The following is a 15,306-nucleotide window of genomic DNA, read 5'->3' on the forward strand; positions in this document are numbered from 1 at the left end:
TTCATTCTTCTGTGCACTCGAAGAAATAAAGATGCTAACTAGAACCATCAAGGGTTCTTTTTTCATTTTTGGTTCCAGGTAGAACCTATTTTAAAGGTTCCACTTGGAACTATTTCTGAGAATTATATCCAGAACCCAACATAAAGGGTTATACCTAGAACCATCTATGGAAGGTTCCACACCAGCCCCATATGGGAGGTTCTATAGAGGACTCTTCAGCAATGCAATGCTTTTATCTAGAACCCACCTTGGGGGTTCTACTGAGCATCCTTTTATGATGTAGTGGTTCCACCCATAACCCTCCGTGGGGTTTCTTTCCAGAACCTTTCCACCTTCTGAAGATGCTCACAAGAAACCACCAAGAAGGTTCTACAGAGAGTCTATTTATATTCCAAGGCTTTATCTAGAACCCACACAGGGGTTTCAACCAAGAACCTCTTTATGTTCCATGGGTTTTCATACTGAGGTTCTCCTTTGTCGGTCAGGTGGTAAAGAAGGCTTATTCAGCGGGATGTTGCTGAAGAAGTCACGAATCACACTGCTCACCTGTAAGAAAGCCACTTTTCAACTCAGTGAGATGGGGAGGAACCTGCTCATCGCTCAGGTGGGAACGTGAGATACGTACGGAAGTCCTTTTCTTTTATCGCTAATGTAAAGTAAATCATAAGTAAAAGATGAAAAGTGAGTGTGCAAAAGTAAAAGAAAAGAGTGTTGTAGTATGATCAGCAGCATCCAGTTGATGGCTGCAGTGATTTTGGTGACACTACAGTGCATAAAAGAGAAGTTATTAACTTTTATTATTAATAAAAATTCTTAAAATTATGAAAAAATGTTTTTAATATCAAACCAAGTGTTGTAGTATGATCAGCAGCAGCCAGTTGATGGCTGCAGTGATTTTGGTGGCACTACAGTACATAAAAGAGAAGTTATTAAATTTTATTATTAATAAAAAATCCATAAAATTATGTTTTTAAAAAAAATATCAAACCAAGAGTTGTAGTATGATCAGCAGCATCCAGTTGATGGCTGCAGTGATTTTGGTGACACTACAGTGCATAAAAGAGAAGTTATTAACTTTTATTATTAATAAAAATTCTTAAAATTATGAAAAAATGTTTTTAATATCAAACCAAGAGTTGTAGTATGATCAGCAGCAGCTAGTTGATGGCTGCAGTGATTTTGGTGGCACTACAGTACATAAAAGAGAAGTTATTAAATTTTATTATTAATAAAAAATCCATAAAATTATGATTTTTTAAAAAAAATATCAAACCAAGAGTTGTAGTATGATCAGCAGCATCCAGTTGATGGCTGCAGTGATTTTGGTGGCACTACAGTACATAAAAGAGAAGTTATTAAATTTTATTATTAATAAAAAATCCATAAAATTATGATTTTTTAAAAAAGTATCAAACCAAGAGTTGTAGTATGATCAGCAGCATCCAGTTGATGGCTGCAGTGATTTTGGTGACACTACAGTGCATAAAAGAGAAGTTATTAAATTTTATTATTAATAAAAATTCTTAAAATTATGAAAAAATGTTTTTAATATCAAACCAAGTGTTGTAGTATGATCAGGAGCAGCCAGTTGATGGCTGCAGTGATTTTGGTGACACTACAGTGCATAAAAGAGAAGTTATTAACTTTTATTATTAATAAAAATTCTTAAAATTATGAAAAAATGTTTTTAATATCAAACCAAGTGTTGTAGTATGATCAGCAGCAGCCAGTTGATGGCTGCAGTGATTTTGGTGGCACTACAGTACATAAAAGAGAAGTTATTAAATTTTATTATTAATAAAAAATCCATAAAATTATGATTTTAAAAAAAAATATCAAACCAAGAGTTGTAGTATGATCAGCAGCATCCAGTTGATGGCTGCAGTGATTTTGGTGACACTACAGTGCATAAAAGAGAAGTTATTAACTTTTATTATTAATAAAAATTCTTAAAATTATGAAAAAAATGTTTTTAATATCAAACCAAGTGTTGTAGTATGATCAGCAGCAGCCAGTTGATGGCTGCAGTGATTTTGGTGACACTACAGTGCATAAAAGAGAAGTTATTAACTTTTATTATTAATAAAATCCAAGTGTTGTAGTATGATCAGCAGCAGCCAGTTGATGGCTGCAGTGATGTTGGTGACACTACAGTGCATAAAAGAGAAGTTATTAACTTTTATTATTAATAAAAAATCTTAAAATTATGAAAAAATGTTTTTAATATCAAACCAAGTGTTGTAGTATGATCAGCAGCATCCAGTTGATGGCTGCAGTGATTTTGGTGACACTACAGTACATAAAAGAGAAGTTATTAAATTTTATTATTAATAAAAAATCCATAAAATTATGATTTTTTTAAAAAATATCAAACCAAGAGTTGTAGTATGATCAGCAGCATCCAGTTGATGGCTGCAGTGATTTTGGTGGCACTACAGTACATAAAAGAGAAGTTACTAAATTTTATTATTAATAAAAAATCCATAAAATTATGATTTTTTAAAAAAGTATCAATCCAAGAGTTGTAGTATGATCAGCAGCATCCAGTTGATGGCTGCAGTGATTTTGGTGACACTACAGTGCATAAAAGATAAGTTATTAAATTTTATTATTAATAAAAATTCTTAAAATTATGAAAAAATGTTTTTAATATCAAACCAAGTGTTGTAGTATGATCAGCAGCATCCAGTTGATGGCTGCAGTGATTTTGGTGGCACTACATTACATAAAAGAGAAGTTATTAAATTTTATTATTAATAAAAAATCCATAAAATTATGATTTTTTAAAAAAATATCAAACCAAGAGTTGTAGTATGATCATCAGCATCCAGTTGATGGCTGCAGTGATTTTGGTGACACTACAGTGCATAAAAGAGAAGTTATTAACTTTTATTATTAATAAAAATTCTTAAAATTATGAAAAAAATGTTTTTAATATCAAACCAAGTGTTGTAGTATGATCAGCAGCAGCCAGTTGATGGCTGCAGTGATTTTGGTGACACTACAGTGCATAAAAGAGAAGTTATTAACTTTTATTATTAATAAAAATTCTTAAAATTATGAAAAAAATGTTTTTAATATCAAACCAAGTGTTGTAGTATGATCAGCAGCATCCAGTTGATGGCTGCAGTGATTTTGGTGACACTACAGTGCATAAAAGAGAAGTTATTAACTTTTATTATTAATAAAAATTCTTAAAATTATGAAAAATGTTTTTAATATCAAACCAAGAGTTGTAGTATGATCAGCAGCAGCTAGTTGATGGCTGCAGTGATTTTGGTGGCACTACAGTACATAAAAGAGAAGTTATTAAATTTTATTATTAATAAAAAATCCATAAAATTATGATTTTTTAAAAAAATATCAAATCAAGAGTTGTAGTATGATCAGCAGCATCCAGTTGATGGCTGCAGTGATTTTGGTGGCACTACAGTACATAAAAGAGAAGTTATTAAATTTTATTATTAATAAAAAATCCATAAAATTATGATTTTTAAAAAAAATATCAAACCAAGAGTTGTAGTATGATCAGCAGCATCCAGCTGATGGCTGCAGTGATTTTGGTGACACTACAGTGCATAAAAGAGAAGTTATTAACTTTTATTATTAATAAAAATTCTTAAAATTATGAAAAAATGTTTTTAATATCAAACCAAGTGTTGTAGTATGATCAGCAGCAGCCAGTTGATGGCTGCAGTGATTTTGGTGACACTACAGTGCATAAAAGAGAAGTTATTAACTTTTATTATTAATAAAAATTCTTAAAATTATGAAAAAATGTTTTTAATATCAAACCAAGTGTTGTAGTATGATCAGCAGCAGCCAGTTGATGGCTGCAGTGATTTTGGTGGCACTACAGTACATAAAAGAGAAGTTATTAAATTTTATTATTAATAAAAAATCCATAAAATTATGATTTTTAAAAAAAATATCAAACCAAGAGTTGTAGTATGATCAGCAGCATCCAGTTGATGGCTGCAGTGATTTTGGTGACACTACAGTGCATAAAAGAGAAGTTATTAACTTTTATTATTAATAAAAATTCTTAAAATTATGAAAAAATGTTTTTAATATCAAACCAAGTGTTGTAGTATGATCAGCAGCAGCCAGTTGATGGCTGCAGTGATTTTGGTGGCACTACAGTACATAAAAGAGAAGTTATTAAATTTTATTATTAATAAAAAATCCATAAAATTATGATTTTTAAAAAAAATATCAAACCAAGAGTTGTAGTATGATCAGCAGCATCCAGTTGATGGCTGCAGTGATTTTGGTGACACTACAGTGCATAAAAGAGAAGTTATTAACTTTTATTATTAATAAAATCCAAGTGTTGTAGTATGATCAGCAGCAGCCAGTTGATGGCTGCAGTGATGTTGGTGACACTACAGTGCATAAAAGAGAAGTTATTAACTTTTATTATTAATAAAAAATCTTAAAATTATGAAAAAATGTTTTTAATATCAAACCAAGTGTTGTAGTATGATCAGCAGCATCCAGTTGATGGCTGCAGTGATTTTGGTGACACTACAGTGCATAAAAGAGAAGTTATTAACTTTTATTATTAATAAAAATTCTTAAAATTATGAAAAAATGTTTTTAATATCAAACCAAGTGTTGTAGTATGATCAGCAGCAGCCAGTTGATGGCTGCAGTGATTTTGGTGGCACTACAGTACATAAAAGAGAAGTTATTAAATTTTATTATTAATAAAAAATCCATAAAATTATAATTTTTAAAAAAAATATCAAACCAAGAGTTGTAGTATGATCAGCAGCATCCAGTTGATGGCTGCAGTGATTTTGGTGACACTACAGTGCATAAAAGAGAAGTTATTAAATTTTATTATTAATAAAAATTCTTAAAATTATGAAAAAATGTTTTGAAAATCAAACCAAGAGTTGTAGTATGATCAGCAGCATCAAGTTGATGGCTGCAGTGATTTTGGTGACACTACAGTGCATAAAAGAGAAGTTATTAACTTTTATTATTAATAAAATCCAAGTGTTGTAGTATGATCAGCAGCAGCCAGTTGATGGCTGCAGTGATGTTGGTGACACTACAGTGCATAAAAGAGAAGTTATTAACTTTTATTATTAATAAAAAATCTTAAAATTATGAAAAAATGTTTTTAATATCAAACCAAGTGTTGTAGTATGATCAGCAGCATCCAGTTGATGGCTGCAGTGATTTTGGTGGCACTACAGTACATAAAAGAGAAGTTATTAAATTTTATTATTAATAAAAATTCTTAAAATTATGAAAAAATGTTTTGAAAATCAAACCAAGAGTTGTAGTATGATCAGCAGCATCCAGCTGATGGCTGCAGTGATTTTGGTGACACTACAGTGCATAAAAGAGAAGTTATTAACTTTTATTATTAAAAAAAATTCTTAAAATTATGAAAAAATGTTTTTAATATCAAACCAAGTGTTGTAGTATGATCAGCAGCAGCCAGTTGATGGCTGCAGTGATTTTGGTGGCACTACAGTACATAAAAGAGAAGTTATTAAATTTTATTATTAATAAAAATTCTTAAAATTATGAAAAAATGTTTTGAAAATCAAACGAAGAGTTGTAGTATGATCAGCAGCATCCAGTTGATGGCTGCAGTGATTTTGGTGACACTACAGTGCATAAAAGAGAAGTTATTAACTTTTATTATTAATAAAATCCAAGTGTTGTAGTATGATCAGCAGCAGCCAGTTGATGGCTGCAGTGATTTTGGTGACACTACAGTGCATAAAAGAGAAGTTATTAACTTTTATTATTAATAAAAAATCTTAAAATTATGAAAAAATGTTTTGAAAATCAAACCAAGAGTTGTAGTATGATCAGCAGCATCCAGTTGATGGCTGCAGTGATTTTGGTGACACTACAGTGCATAAAAGAGAAGTTATTAACTTTTATTATTAATAAAAATTTTTAAAATTATGAAAAAAATGTTTTTAATATCAAACCAAGTGTTGTAGTATGATCAGCAGCATCCAGTTGATGGCTGCAGTGATTTTTGTGGCACTACAGTACATAAAAGAGAAGTTATTAAATTTTATTATTAATAAAAATTCTTAAAATTATGAAAAAATGTTTTGAAAATCAAACCAAGAGTTGTAGTATGATCAGCAGCATCAAGTTGATGGCTGCAGTGATTTTGGTGACACTACAGTGCATAAAAGATATGTTATTAAGTTTTATTATTAATAAAATCCAAGTGTTGTAGTATGATCAGCAGCAGCCAGTTGATGGCTGCAGTGATGTTGGTGACACTACAGTACATAAAAGAGAAGTTATTAAATTTTATTATTAATAAAAATTCTTAAAATTATGAAAAAATGTTTTGAAAATCAAACCAAGAGTTGTAGTATGATCAGCAGCATCCAGTTGATGGCTGCAGTGATTTTGGTGACACTACAGTGCATAAAAGAGAAGTTATTAACTTTTATTATTAATAAAAAATTCTTAAAATTATGAAAAAAATGTTTTTAATATCAAACCAAGTGTTGTAGTATGATCAGCAGCAGCCAGTTGATGGCTGCAGTGATTTTGGTGGCACTACAGTACATAAAAGAGAAGTTATTAAATTTTATTATTAATAAAAATTCTTAAAATTATGAAAAAATGTTTTGAAAATCAAACCAAGAGTTGTAGTATGATCAGCAGCATCCAGTTGATGGCTGCAGTGATTTTGGTGACACTACAGTGCATAAAAGAGAAGTTATTAACTTTTATTATTAATAAAAATTCTTAAAATTATGAAAAAATGTTTTTAATATCAAACCAAGTGTTGTAGTATGATCAGCAGCAGCCAGTTGATGGCTGCAGTGATTTTGGTGGCACTACAGTACATAAAAGAGAAGTTATTAAATTTTATTATTAATAAAAAATCCATAAAATTATGATTTTTAAAAAAATATCAAACCAAGAGTTGTAGTATGATCAGCAGCATCCAGTTGATGGCTGCAGTGATTTTGGTGACACTACAGTGCATAAAAGAGAAGTTATTAAATTTTATTATTAATAAAAATTCTTAAAATTATGAAAAAATGTTTTGAAAATCAAACCAAGAGTTGTAGTATGATCAGCAGCATCAAGTTGATGGCTGCAGTGATTTTGGTGACACTACAGTGCATAAAAGAGAAGTTATTAACTTTTATTATTAATAAAATCCAAGTGTTGTAGTATGATCAGCAGCAGCCAGTTGATGGCTGCAGTGATGTTGGTGACACTACAGTGCATAAAAGAGAAGTTATTAACTTTTATTATTAATAAAAAATCTTAAAATTATGTAAAAATGTTTTTAATATCAAACCAAGTGTTGTAGTATGATCAGCAGCATCCAGTTGATGGCTGCAGTGATTTTGGTGGCACTACAGTACATAAAAGAGAAGTTATTAAATTTTATTATTAATAAAAATTCTTAAAATTATGAAAAAATGTTTTGAAAATCAAACCAAGAGTTGTAGTATGATCAGCAGCATCCAGTTGATGGCTGCAGTGATTTTGGTGACACTACAGTGCATAAAAGAGAAGTTATTAACTTTTATTATTAATAAAAATTCTTAAAATTATGAAAAAAATGTTTTTAATATCAAACCAAGTGTTGTAGTATGATCAGCAGCATCCAGTTGATGGCTGCAGTGATTTTGGTGACACTACAGTGCATAAAAGAGAAGTTATTAACTTTTATTATTAATAAAAATTCTTAAAATTATGAAAAAATGTTTTTAATATCAAACCAAGAGTTGTAGTATGATCAGCAGCAGCCAGTTGATGGCTGCAGTGATTTTGGTGACACTACAGTGCATAAAAGAGAAGTTATTAACTTTTATTATTAATAAAAAATCTTAAAATTATGAAAAAATGTTTTTAATATCAAACCAAGAGTTGTAGTATGATCAGCAGCATCCAGTTGATGGCTGCAGTGATTTTGGTAACACTACAATGCATAAAAGAGAAGTTATTAACTTTTATTATTAATAAAAATTCTTAAAATTATGAAAAAATGTTTTTAATATCAAACCAAGTGTTGTAGTATGATCAGCAGCATCCAGTTGATGGCTGCAGTGATTTTGGTGGCACTACAGTACATAAAAGAGAAGTTATTACATTTTATTATTAATAAAAAATCCATAAAATTATGATTTTTAAAAAAAATATCAAACCAAGAGTTGTAGTATGATCAGCAGCATCCAGTTGATGGCTGCAGTGATTTTGGTGACACTACAGTGCATAAAAGAGAAGTTATTAACTTTTATTATTAATAAAATCCAAGTGTTGTAGTATGATCAGCAGCAGCCAGTTGATGGCTGCAGTGATTTTGGTGACACTACAGTGCATAAAAGAGAAGTTATTAACTTTTATTATTAATAAAAAATCTTAAAATTATGAAAAAATGTTTTGAAAATCAAACCAAGAGTTGTAGTATGATCAGCAGCATCCAGTTGATGGCTGCAGTGATTTTGGTGACACTACAGTGCATAAAAGAGAAGTTATTAACTTTTATTATTAATAAAAATTTTTAAAATTATGAAAAAAATGTTTTTAATATCAAACCAAGTGTTGTAGTATGATCAGCAGCATCCAGTTGATGGCTGCAGTGATTTTTGTGGCACTACAGTACATAAAAGAGAAGATATTAAATTTTATTATTAATAAAAATTCTTAAAATTATGAAAAAATGTTTTGAAAATCAAACCAAGAGTTGTAGTATGATCAGCAGCATCAAGTTGATGGCTGCAGTGATTTTGGTGACACTACAGTGCATAAAAGATAAGTTATTAACTTTTATTATTAATAAAATCCAAGTGTTGTAGTATGATCAGCAGCAGCCAGTTGATGGCTGCAGTGATGTTGGTGACACTACAGTACATAAAAGAGAAGTTATTAAATTTTATTATTAATAAAAATTCTTAAAATTATGAAAAAATGTTTTGAAAATCAAACCAAGAGTTGTAGTATGATCAGCAGCATCCAGTTGATGGCTGCAGTGATTTTGGTGACACTACAGTGCATAAAAGAGAAGTTATTAACTTTTATTATTAATAAAAAATTCTTAAAATTATGAAAAAAATGTTTTTAATATCAAACCAAGTGTTGTAGTATGATCAGCAGCAGCCAGTTGATGGCTGCAGTGATTTTGGTGGCACTACAGTACATAAAAGAGAAGTTATTAAATTTTATTATTAATAAAAATTCTTAAAATTATGAAAAAATGTTTTGAAAATCAAACCAAGAGTTGTAGTATGATCAGCAGCATCCAGTTGATGGCTGCAGTGATTTTGGTGACACTACAGTGCATAAAAGAGAAGTTATTAACTTTTATTATTAATAAAAATTCTTAAAATTATGAAAAAAATGTTTTTAATATCAAACCAAGTGTTGTAGTATGATCAGCAGCATCCAGTTGATGGCTGCAGTGATTTTGGTGGCACTACAGTACATAAAAGAGAAGTTATTAAATTTTATTATTAATAAAAATTCTTAAAATTATGAAAAAAATGTTTTTAATATCAAACCAAGTGTTGTAGTATGATCAGCAGCAGCCAGTTGATGGCTGCAGTGATTTTGGTGACACTACAGTGCATAAAAGAGAAGTTATTAACTTTCATTATTAATAAAAATTCTTAAAATTATGAAAAAATGTTTTTAATATCAAACCAAGTGTTGTAGTATGATCAGCAGCATCCAGTTGATGGCTGCAGTGATTTTGGTGACACTACAGTGCATAAAAGAGAAGTTATTAACTTTTATTATTAATAAAAATTCTTAAAATTATGAAAAAATGTTTTTAATATCAAACCAAGTGTTGTAGTATGATCAGCAGCAGCCAGTTGATGGCTGCAGTGATTTTGGTGGCACTACAGTACATAAAAGAGAAGTTATTAAATTTTATTATTAATAAAAAATCCATAAAATTATGATTTTTAAAAAAATATCAAACCAAGAGTTGTAGTATGATCAGCAGCATCCAGTTGATGGCTGCAGTGATTTTGGTGACACTACAGTGCATAAAAGAGAAGTTATTAAATTTTATTATTAATAAAAATTCTTAAAATTATGAAAAAATGTTTTGAAAATCAAACCAAGAGTTGTAGTATGATCAGCAGCATCAAGTTGATGGCTGCAGTGATTTTGGTGACACTACAGTGCATAAAAGAGAAGTTATTAACTTTTATTATTAATAAAATCCAAGTGTTGTAGTATGATCAGCAGCAGCCAGTTGATGGCTGCAGTGATGTTGGTGACACTACAGTGCATAAAAGAGAAGTTATTAACTTTTATTATTAATAAAAAATCTTAAAATTATGAAAAAATGTTTTTAATATCAAACCAAGTGTTGTAGTATGATCAGCAGCATCCAGTTGATGGCTGCAGTGATTTTGGTGGCACTACAGTACATAAAAGAGAAGTTATTAAATTTTATTATTAATAAAAATTCTTAAAATTATGAAAAAATGTTTTGAAAATCAAACCAAGAGTTGTAGTATGATCAGCAGCATCCAGCTGATGGCTGCAGTGATTTTGGTGACACTACAGTGCATAAAAGAGAAGTTATTAACTTTTATTATTAATAAAAATTCTTAAAATTATGAAAAAATGTTTTTAATATCAAACCAAGTGTTGTAGTATGATCAGCAGCAGCCAGTTGATGGCTGCAGTGATTTTGGTGGCACTACAGTACATAAAAGAGAAGTTATTAAATTTTATTATTAATAAGAAAATCCATAAAATTATGATTTTTAAAAAAAATATCAAACCAAGAGTTGTAGTATGATCAGCAGCATCCAGTTGATGGCTGCAGTGATTTTGGTGACACTACAGTGCATAAAAGAGAAGTTATTAACTTTTATTATTAATAAAATCCAAGTGTTGTAGTATGATCAGCAGCAGCCAGTTGATGGCTGCAGTGATGTTGGTGACACTACAGTGCATAAAAGAGAAGTTATTAACTTTTATTATTAATAAAAAATCTTAAAATTATGAAAAAATGTTTTTAATATCAAACCAAGTGTTGTAGTATGATCAGCAGCATCCAGTTGATGGCTGCAGTGATTTTGGTGGCACTACAGTACATAAAAGAGAAGTTATTAAATTTTATTATTAATAAAAATTCTTAAAATTATGAAAAAATGTTTTGAAAATCAAACCAAGAGTTGTAGTATGATCAGCAGCATCCAGTTGATGGCTGCAGTGATTTTGGTGACACTACAGTGCATAAAAGAGAAGTTATTAAATTTTATTATTAATAAAAATTCTTAAAATTATGAAAAAATGTTTTGAAAATCAAACCAAGAGTTGTAGTATGATCAGCAGCATCCAGTTGATGGCTGCAGTGATTTTGGTGGCACTACAGTACATAAAAGAGAAGTTATTAAATTTTATTATTAATAAAAAATCCATAAAATTATGATTTTTTTAAAAAATACCAAACCAAGAGTTGTAGTATGATCAGCAGCATCCAGTTGATGGCTGCAGTGATGTTGGTGACACTACAGTGCATAAAAGAGAAGTTATTAACTTTTATTATTAATAAAAATTCTTAAAATTATGAAAAAAATGTTTTTAATATCAAACCAAGTGTTGTAGTATGATCAGCAGCATCCAGTTGATGGCTGCAGTGATTTTTGTGGCACTACAGTACATAAAAGAGAAGTTATTAAATTTTATTATTAATAAAAATTCTTAAAATTATGAAAAAATGTTTTGAAAATCAAACCAAGAGTTGTAGTATGATCAGCAGCATCAAGTTGATGGCTGCAGTGATTTTGGTGACACTACAGTGCATAAAAGAGAAGTTATTAACTTTTATTATTAATAAAATCCAAGTGTTGTAGTATGATCAGCAGCAGCCAGTTGATGGCTGCAGTGATGTTGGTGACACTACAGTGCATAAAAGAGAAGTTATTAACTTTTATTATTAATAAAAAATCTTAAAATTATGAAAAAATGTTTTTAATATCAAACCAAGTGTTGTAGTATGATCAGCAGCATCCAGTTGATGGCTGCAGTGATTTTGGTGGCAGTACAGTACATAAAAGAGAAGTTATTAAATTTTATTATTAATAAAAATTCTTAAAATTATGAAAAAATGTTTTGAAAATCAAACCAAGAGTTGTAGTATGATCAGCAGCATCCAGTTGATGGCTGCAGTGATTTTGGTGGCACTACAGTACATAAAAGAGAAGTTATTAAATTTTATTATTAATAAAAAATCCATAAAATTATGATTTTTTAAAAAAATACCAAACCAAGAGTTGTAGTATGATCAGCAGCATCCAGTTGATGGCTGCAGTGATGTTGGTGACACTACAGTGCATAAAAGAGAAGTTATTAACTTTTATTATTAATAAAAATTCTTAAAATTATGAAAAAATGTTTTTAATATCAAACCAAGTGTTGTAGTATGATCAGCAGCATCCAGTTGATGGCTGCAGTGATTTTGGTGGCACTACAGTACATAAAAGAGAAGTTATTAAATTTTATTATTAATAAAAAAATCCGTAAAATTATGATTTTTTTAAAAAATATCAAACCAAGAGTTGTAGTATGATCAGCAGCATCCAGTTGATGGCTGCAGTGATTTTGGTGACACTACAGTGCATAAAAGAGAAGTTATTAACTTTTATTATTAATAAAATCCAAGTGTTGTAGTATGATCAGCAGCAGCCAGTTGATGGCTGCAGTGATTTTGGTGACACTACAGTACATAAAAGAGAAGTTATTAAATTTTATTATTAATAAAAATTCTTAAAATTATGAAAAAATGTTTTGAAAATCAAACCAAGAGTTGTAGTATGATCAGCAGCATCCAGTTGATGGCTGCAGTGATTTTGGTGACACTACAGTGCATAAAAGATAAGTTATTAACTTTTATTATTAATAAAATCCAAGTGTTGTAGTATGATCAGCAGCATCCAGTTGATGGCTGCAGTGATGTTGGTGACACTACAGTACATAAAAGAGAAGTTATTAAATTTTATTATTAATAAAAATTCTTAAAATTATGAAAAAATGTTTTGAAAATCAACCCAAGAGTTGTAGTATGATCAGCAGCATCCAGTTGATGGCTGCAGTGATTTTGGTGACACTACAGTGCATAAAAGAGAAGTTATTAACTTTTATTATTAATAAAAATTCTTAAAATTATGAAAAGAATGTTTTTAATATCAAACCAAGTGTTGTAGTATGATCAGCAGCAGCCAGTTGATGGCTGCAGTGATTTTGGTGGCACTACAGTACATAAAAGAGAAGTTATTAAATTTTATTATTAATAAAAATTCTTAAAATTATGAAAAAATGTTTTGAAAATCAAACCAAGAGTTGTAGTATGATCAGCAGCATCCAGTTGATGGCTGCAGTGATTTTGGTGACACTACAGTGCATAAAAGAGAAGTTATTAACTTTTATTATTAATAAAAATTCTTAAAATTATGAAAAAAATGTTTTTAATATCAAACCAAGTGTTGTAGTATGATCAGCAGCATCCAGTTGATGGCTGCAGTGATTTTGGTGGCACTACAGTACATAAAAGAGAAGTTATTAAATTTTATTATTAATAAAAATTCTTAAAATTATGAAAAAAATGTTTTTAATATCAAACCAAGTGTTGTAGTATGATCAGCAGCAGCCAGTTGATGGCTGCAGTGATTTTGGTGACACTACAGTGCATAAAAGAGAAGTTATTAACTTTTATTATTAATAAAAATTCTTAAAATTATGAAAAAATGTTTTTAATATCAAACCAAGTGTTGTAGTATGATCAGCAGCATCCAGTTGATGGCTGCAGTGATTTTGGTGACACTACAGTGCATAAAAGAGAAGTTATTAACTTTTATTATTAATAAAAATTCTTAAAATTATGAAAAAATGTTTTTAATATCAAACCAAGTGTTGTAGTATGATCAGCAGCAGCCAGTTGATGGCTGCAGTGATTTTGGTGGCACTACAGTACATAAAAGAGAAGTTATTAAATTTTATTATTAATAAAAAATCCATAAAATTATGATTTTTAAAAAAAATATCAAACCAAGAGTTGTAGTATGATCAGCAGCATCCAGTTGATGGCTGCAGTGATTTTGGTGACACTACAGTGCATAAAAGAGAAGTTATTAAATTTTATTATTAATAAAAATTCTTAAAATTATGAAAAAATGTTTTGAAAATCAAACCAAGAGTTGTAGTATGATCAGCAGCATCAAGTTGATGGCTGCAGTGATTTTGGTGACACTACAGTGCATAAAAGAGAAGTTATTAACTTTTATTATTAATAAAATCCAAGTGTTGTAGTATGATCAGCAGCAGCCAGTTGATGGCTGCAGTGATGTTGGTGACACTACAGTGCATAAAAGAGAAGTTATTAACTTTTATTATTAATAAAAAATCTTAAAATTATGAAAAAATGTTTTTAATATCAAACCAAGTGTTGTAGTATGATCAGCAGCATCCAGTTGATGGCTGCAGTGATTTTGGTGGCACTACAGTACATAAAAGAGAAGTTATTAAATTTTATTATTAATAAAAATTCTTAAAATTATGAAAAAATGTTTTGAAAATCAAACCAAGAGTTGTAGTATGATCAGCAGCATCCAGCTGATGGCTGCAGTGATTTTGGTGACACTACAGTGCATAAAAGAGAAGTTATTAACTTTTATTATTAATAAAAATTCTTAAAATTATGAAAAAATGTTTTTAATATCAAACCAAGTGTTGTAGTATGATCAGCAGCAGCCAGTTGATGGCTGCAGTGATTTTGGTGGCACTACAGTACATAAAAGAGAAGTTATTAAATTTTATTATTAATAAAAAAATCCATAAAATTATGATTTTTTAAAAAAATATCAAACCAAGAGTTGTAGTATGATCAGCAGCATCCAGTTGATGGCTGCAGTGATTTTGGTGACACTACAGTGCATAAAAGAGAAGTTATTAACTTTTATTATTAATAAAATCCAAGTGTTGTAGTATGATCAGCAGCAGCCAGTTGATGGCTGCAGTGATGTTGGTGACACTACAGTGCATAAAAGAGAAGTTATAAACTTTTATTATTAATAAAAAATCTTAAAATTATGAAAAAATGTTTTTAATATCAAACCAAGTGTTGTAGTATGATCAGCAGCATCCAGTTGATGGCTGCAGTGATTTTGGTGGCACTACAGTACATAAAAGAGAAGTTATTAAATTTTATTATTAATAAAAATTCTTAAAATTATGAAAAAATGTTTTGAAAATCAAACCAAGAGTTGTAGTATGATCAGCAGCATCCAGTTGATGGCTGCAGTGATTTTGGTGACACTACAGTGCATAAAA

At 29.5% G+C, this 15,306-nt stretch overlaps 1 protein-coding gene across 2 annotated transcripts in view; it reads left to right on the forward strand.

The window, feature by feature from the left end:
* LOC146304960 (tyrosyl-DNA phosphodiesterase 2-like) overlaps window positions 1-15,306 on the forward strand; it is a 53,240-nt gene that overhangs the window by 1,292 nt on the left and 36,642 nt on the right. For both annotated transcript variants that reach the window (XM_084713820.1, XM_084713821.1), the window contains exon 4: window positions 486-604. In XM_084713820.1, the coding sequence (XP_084569946.1) occupies window positions 486-604 (119 nt within the window). The remainder of the gene's footprint in view (window positions 1-485; window positions 605-15,306) is intronic.

Source organism: Lutjanus erythropterus, chromosome 24 (genome assembly GCF_056507025.1).
Source record: "Lutjanus erythropterus isolate fLutEry1 chromosome 24, fLutEry1.hap2, whole genome shotgun sequence".
Taxonomy (NCBI): domain Eukaryota; kingdom Metazoa; phylum Chordata; class Actinopteri; order Lutjaniformes; family Lutjanidae; genus Lutjanus; species Lutjanus erythropterus.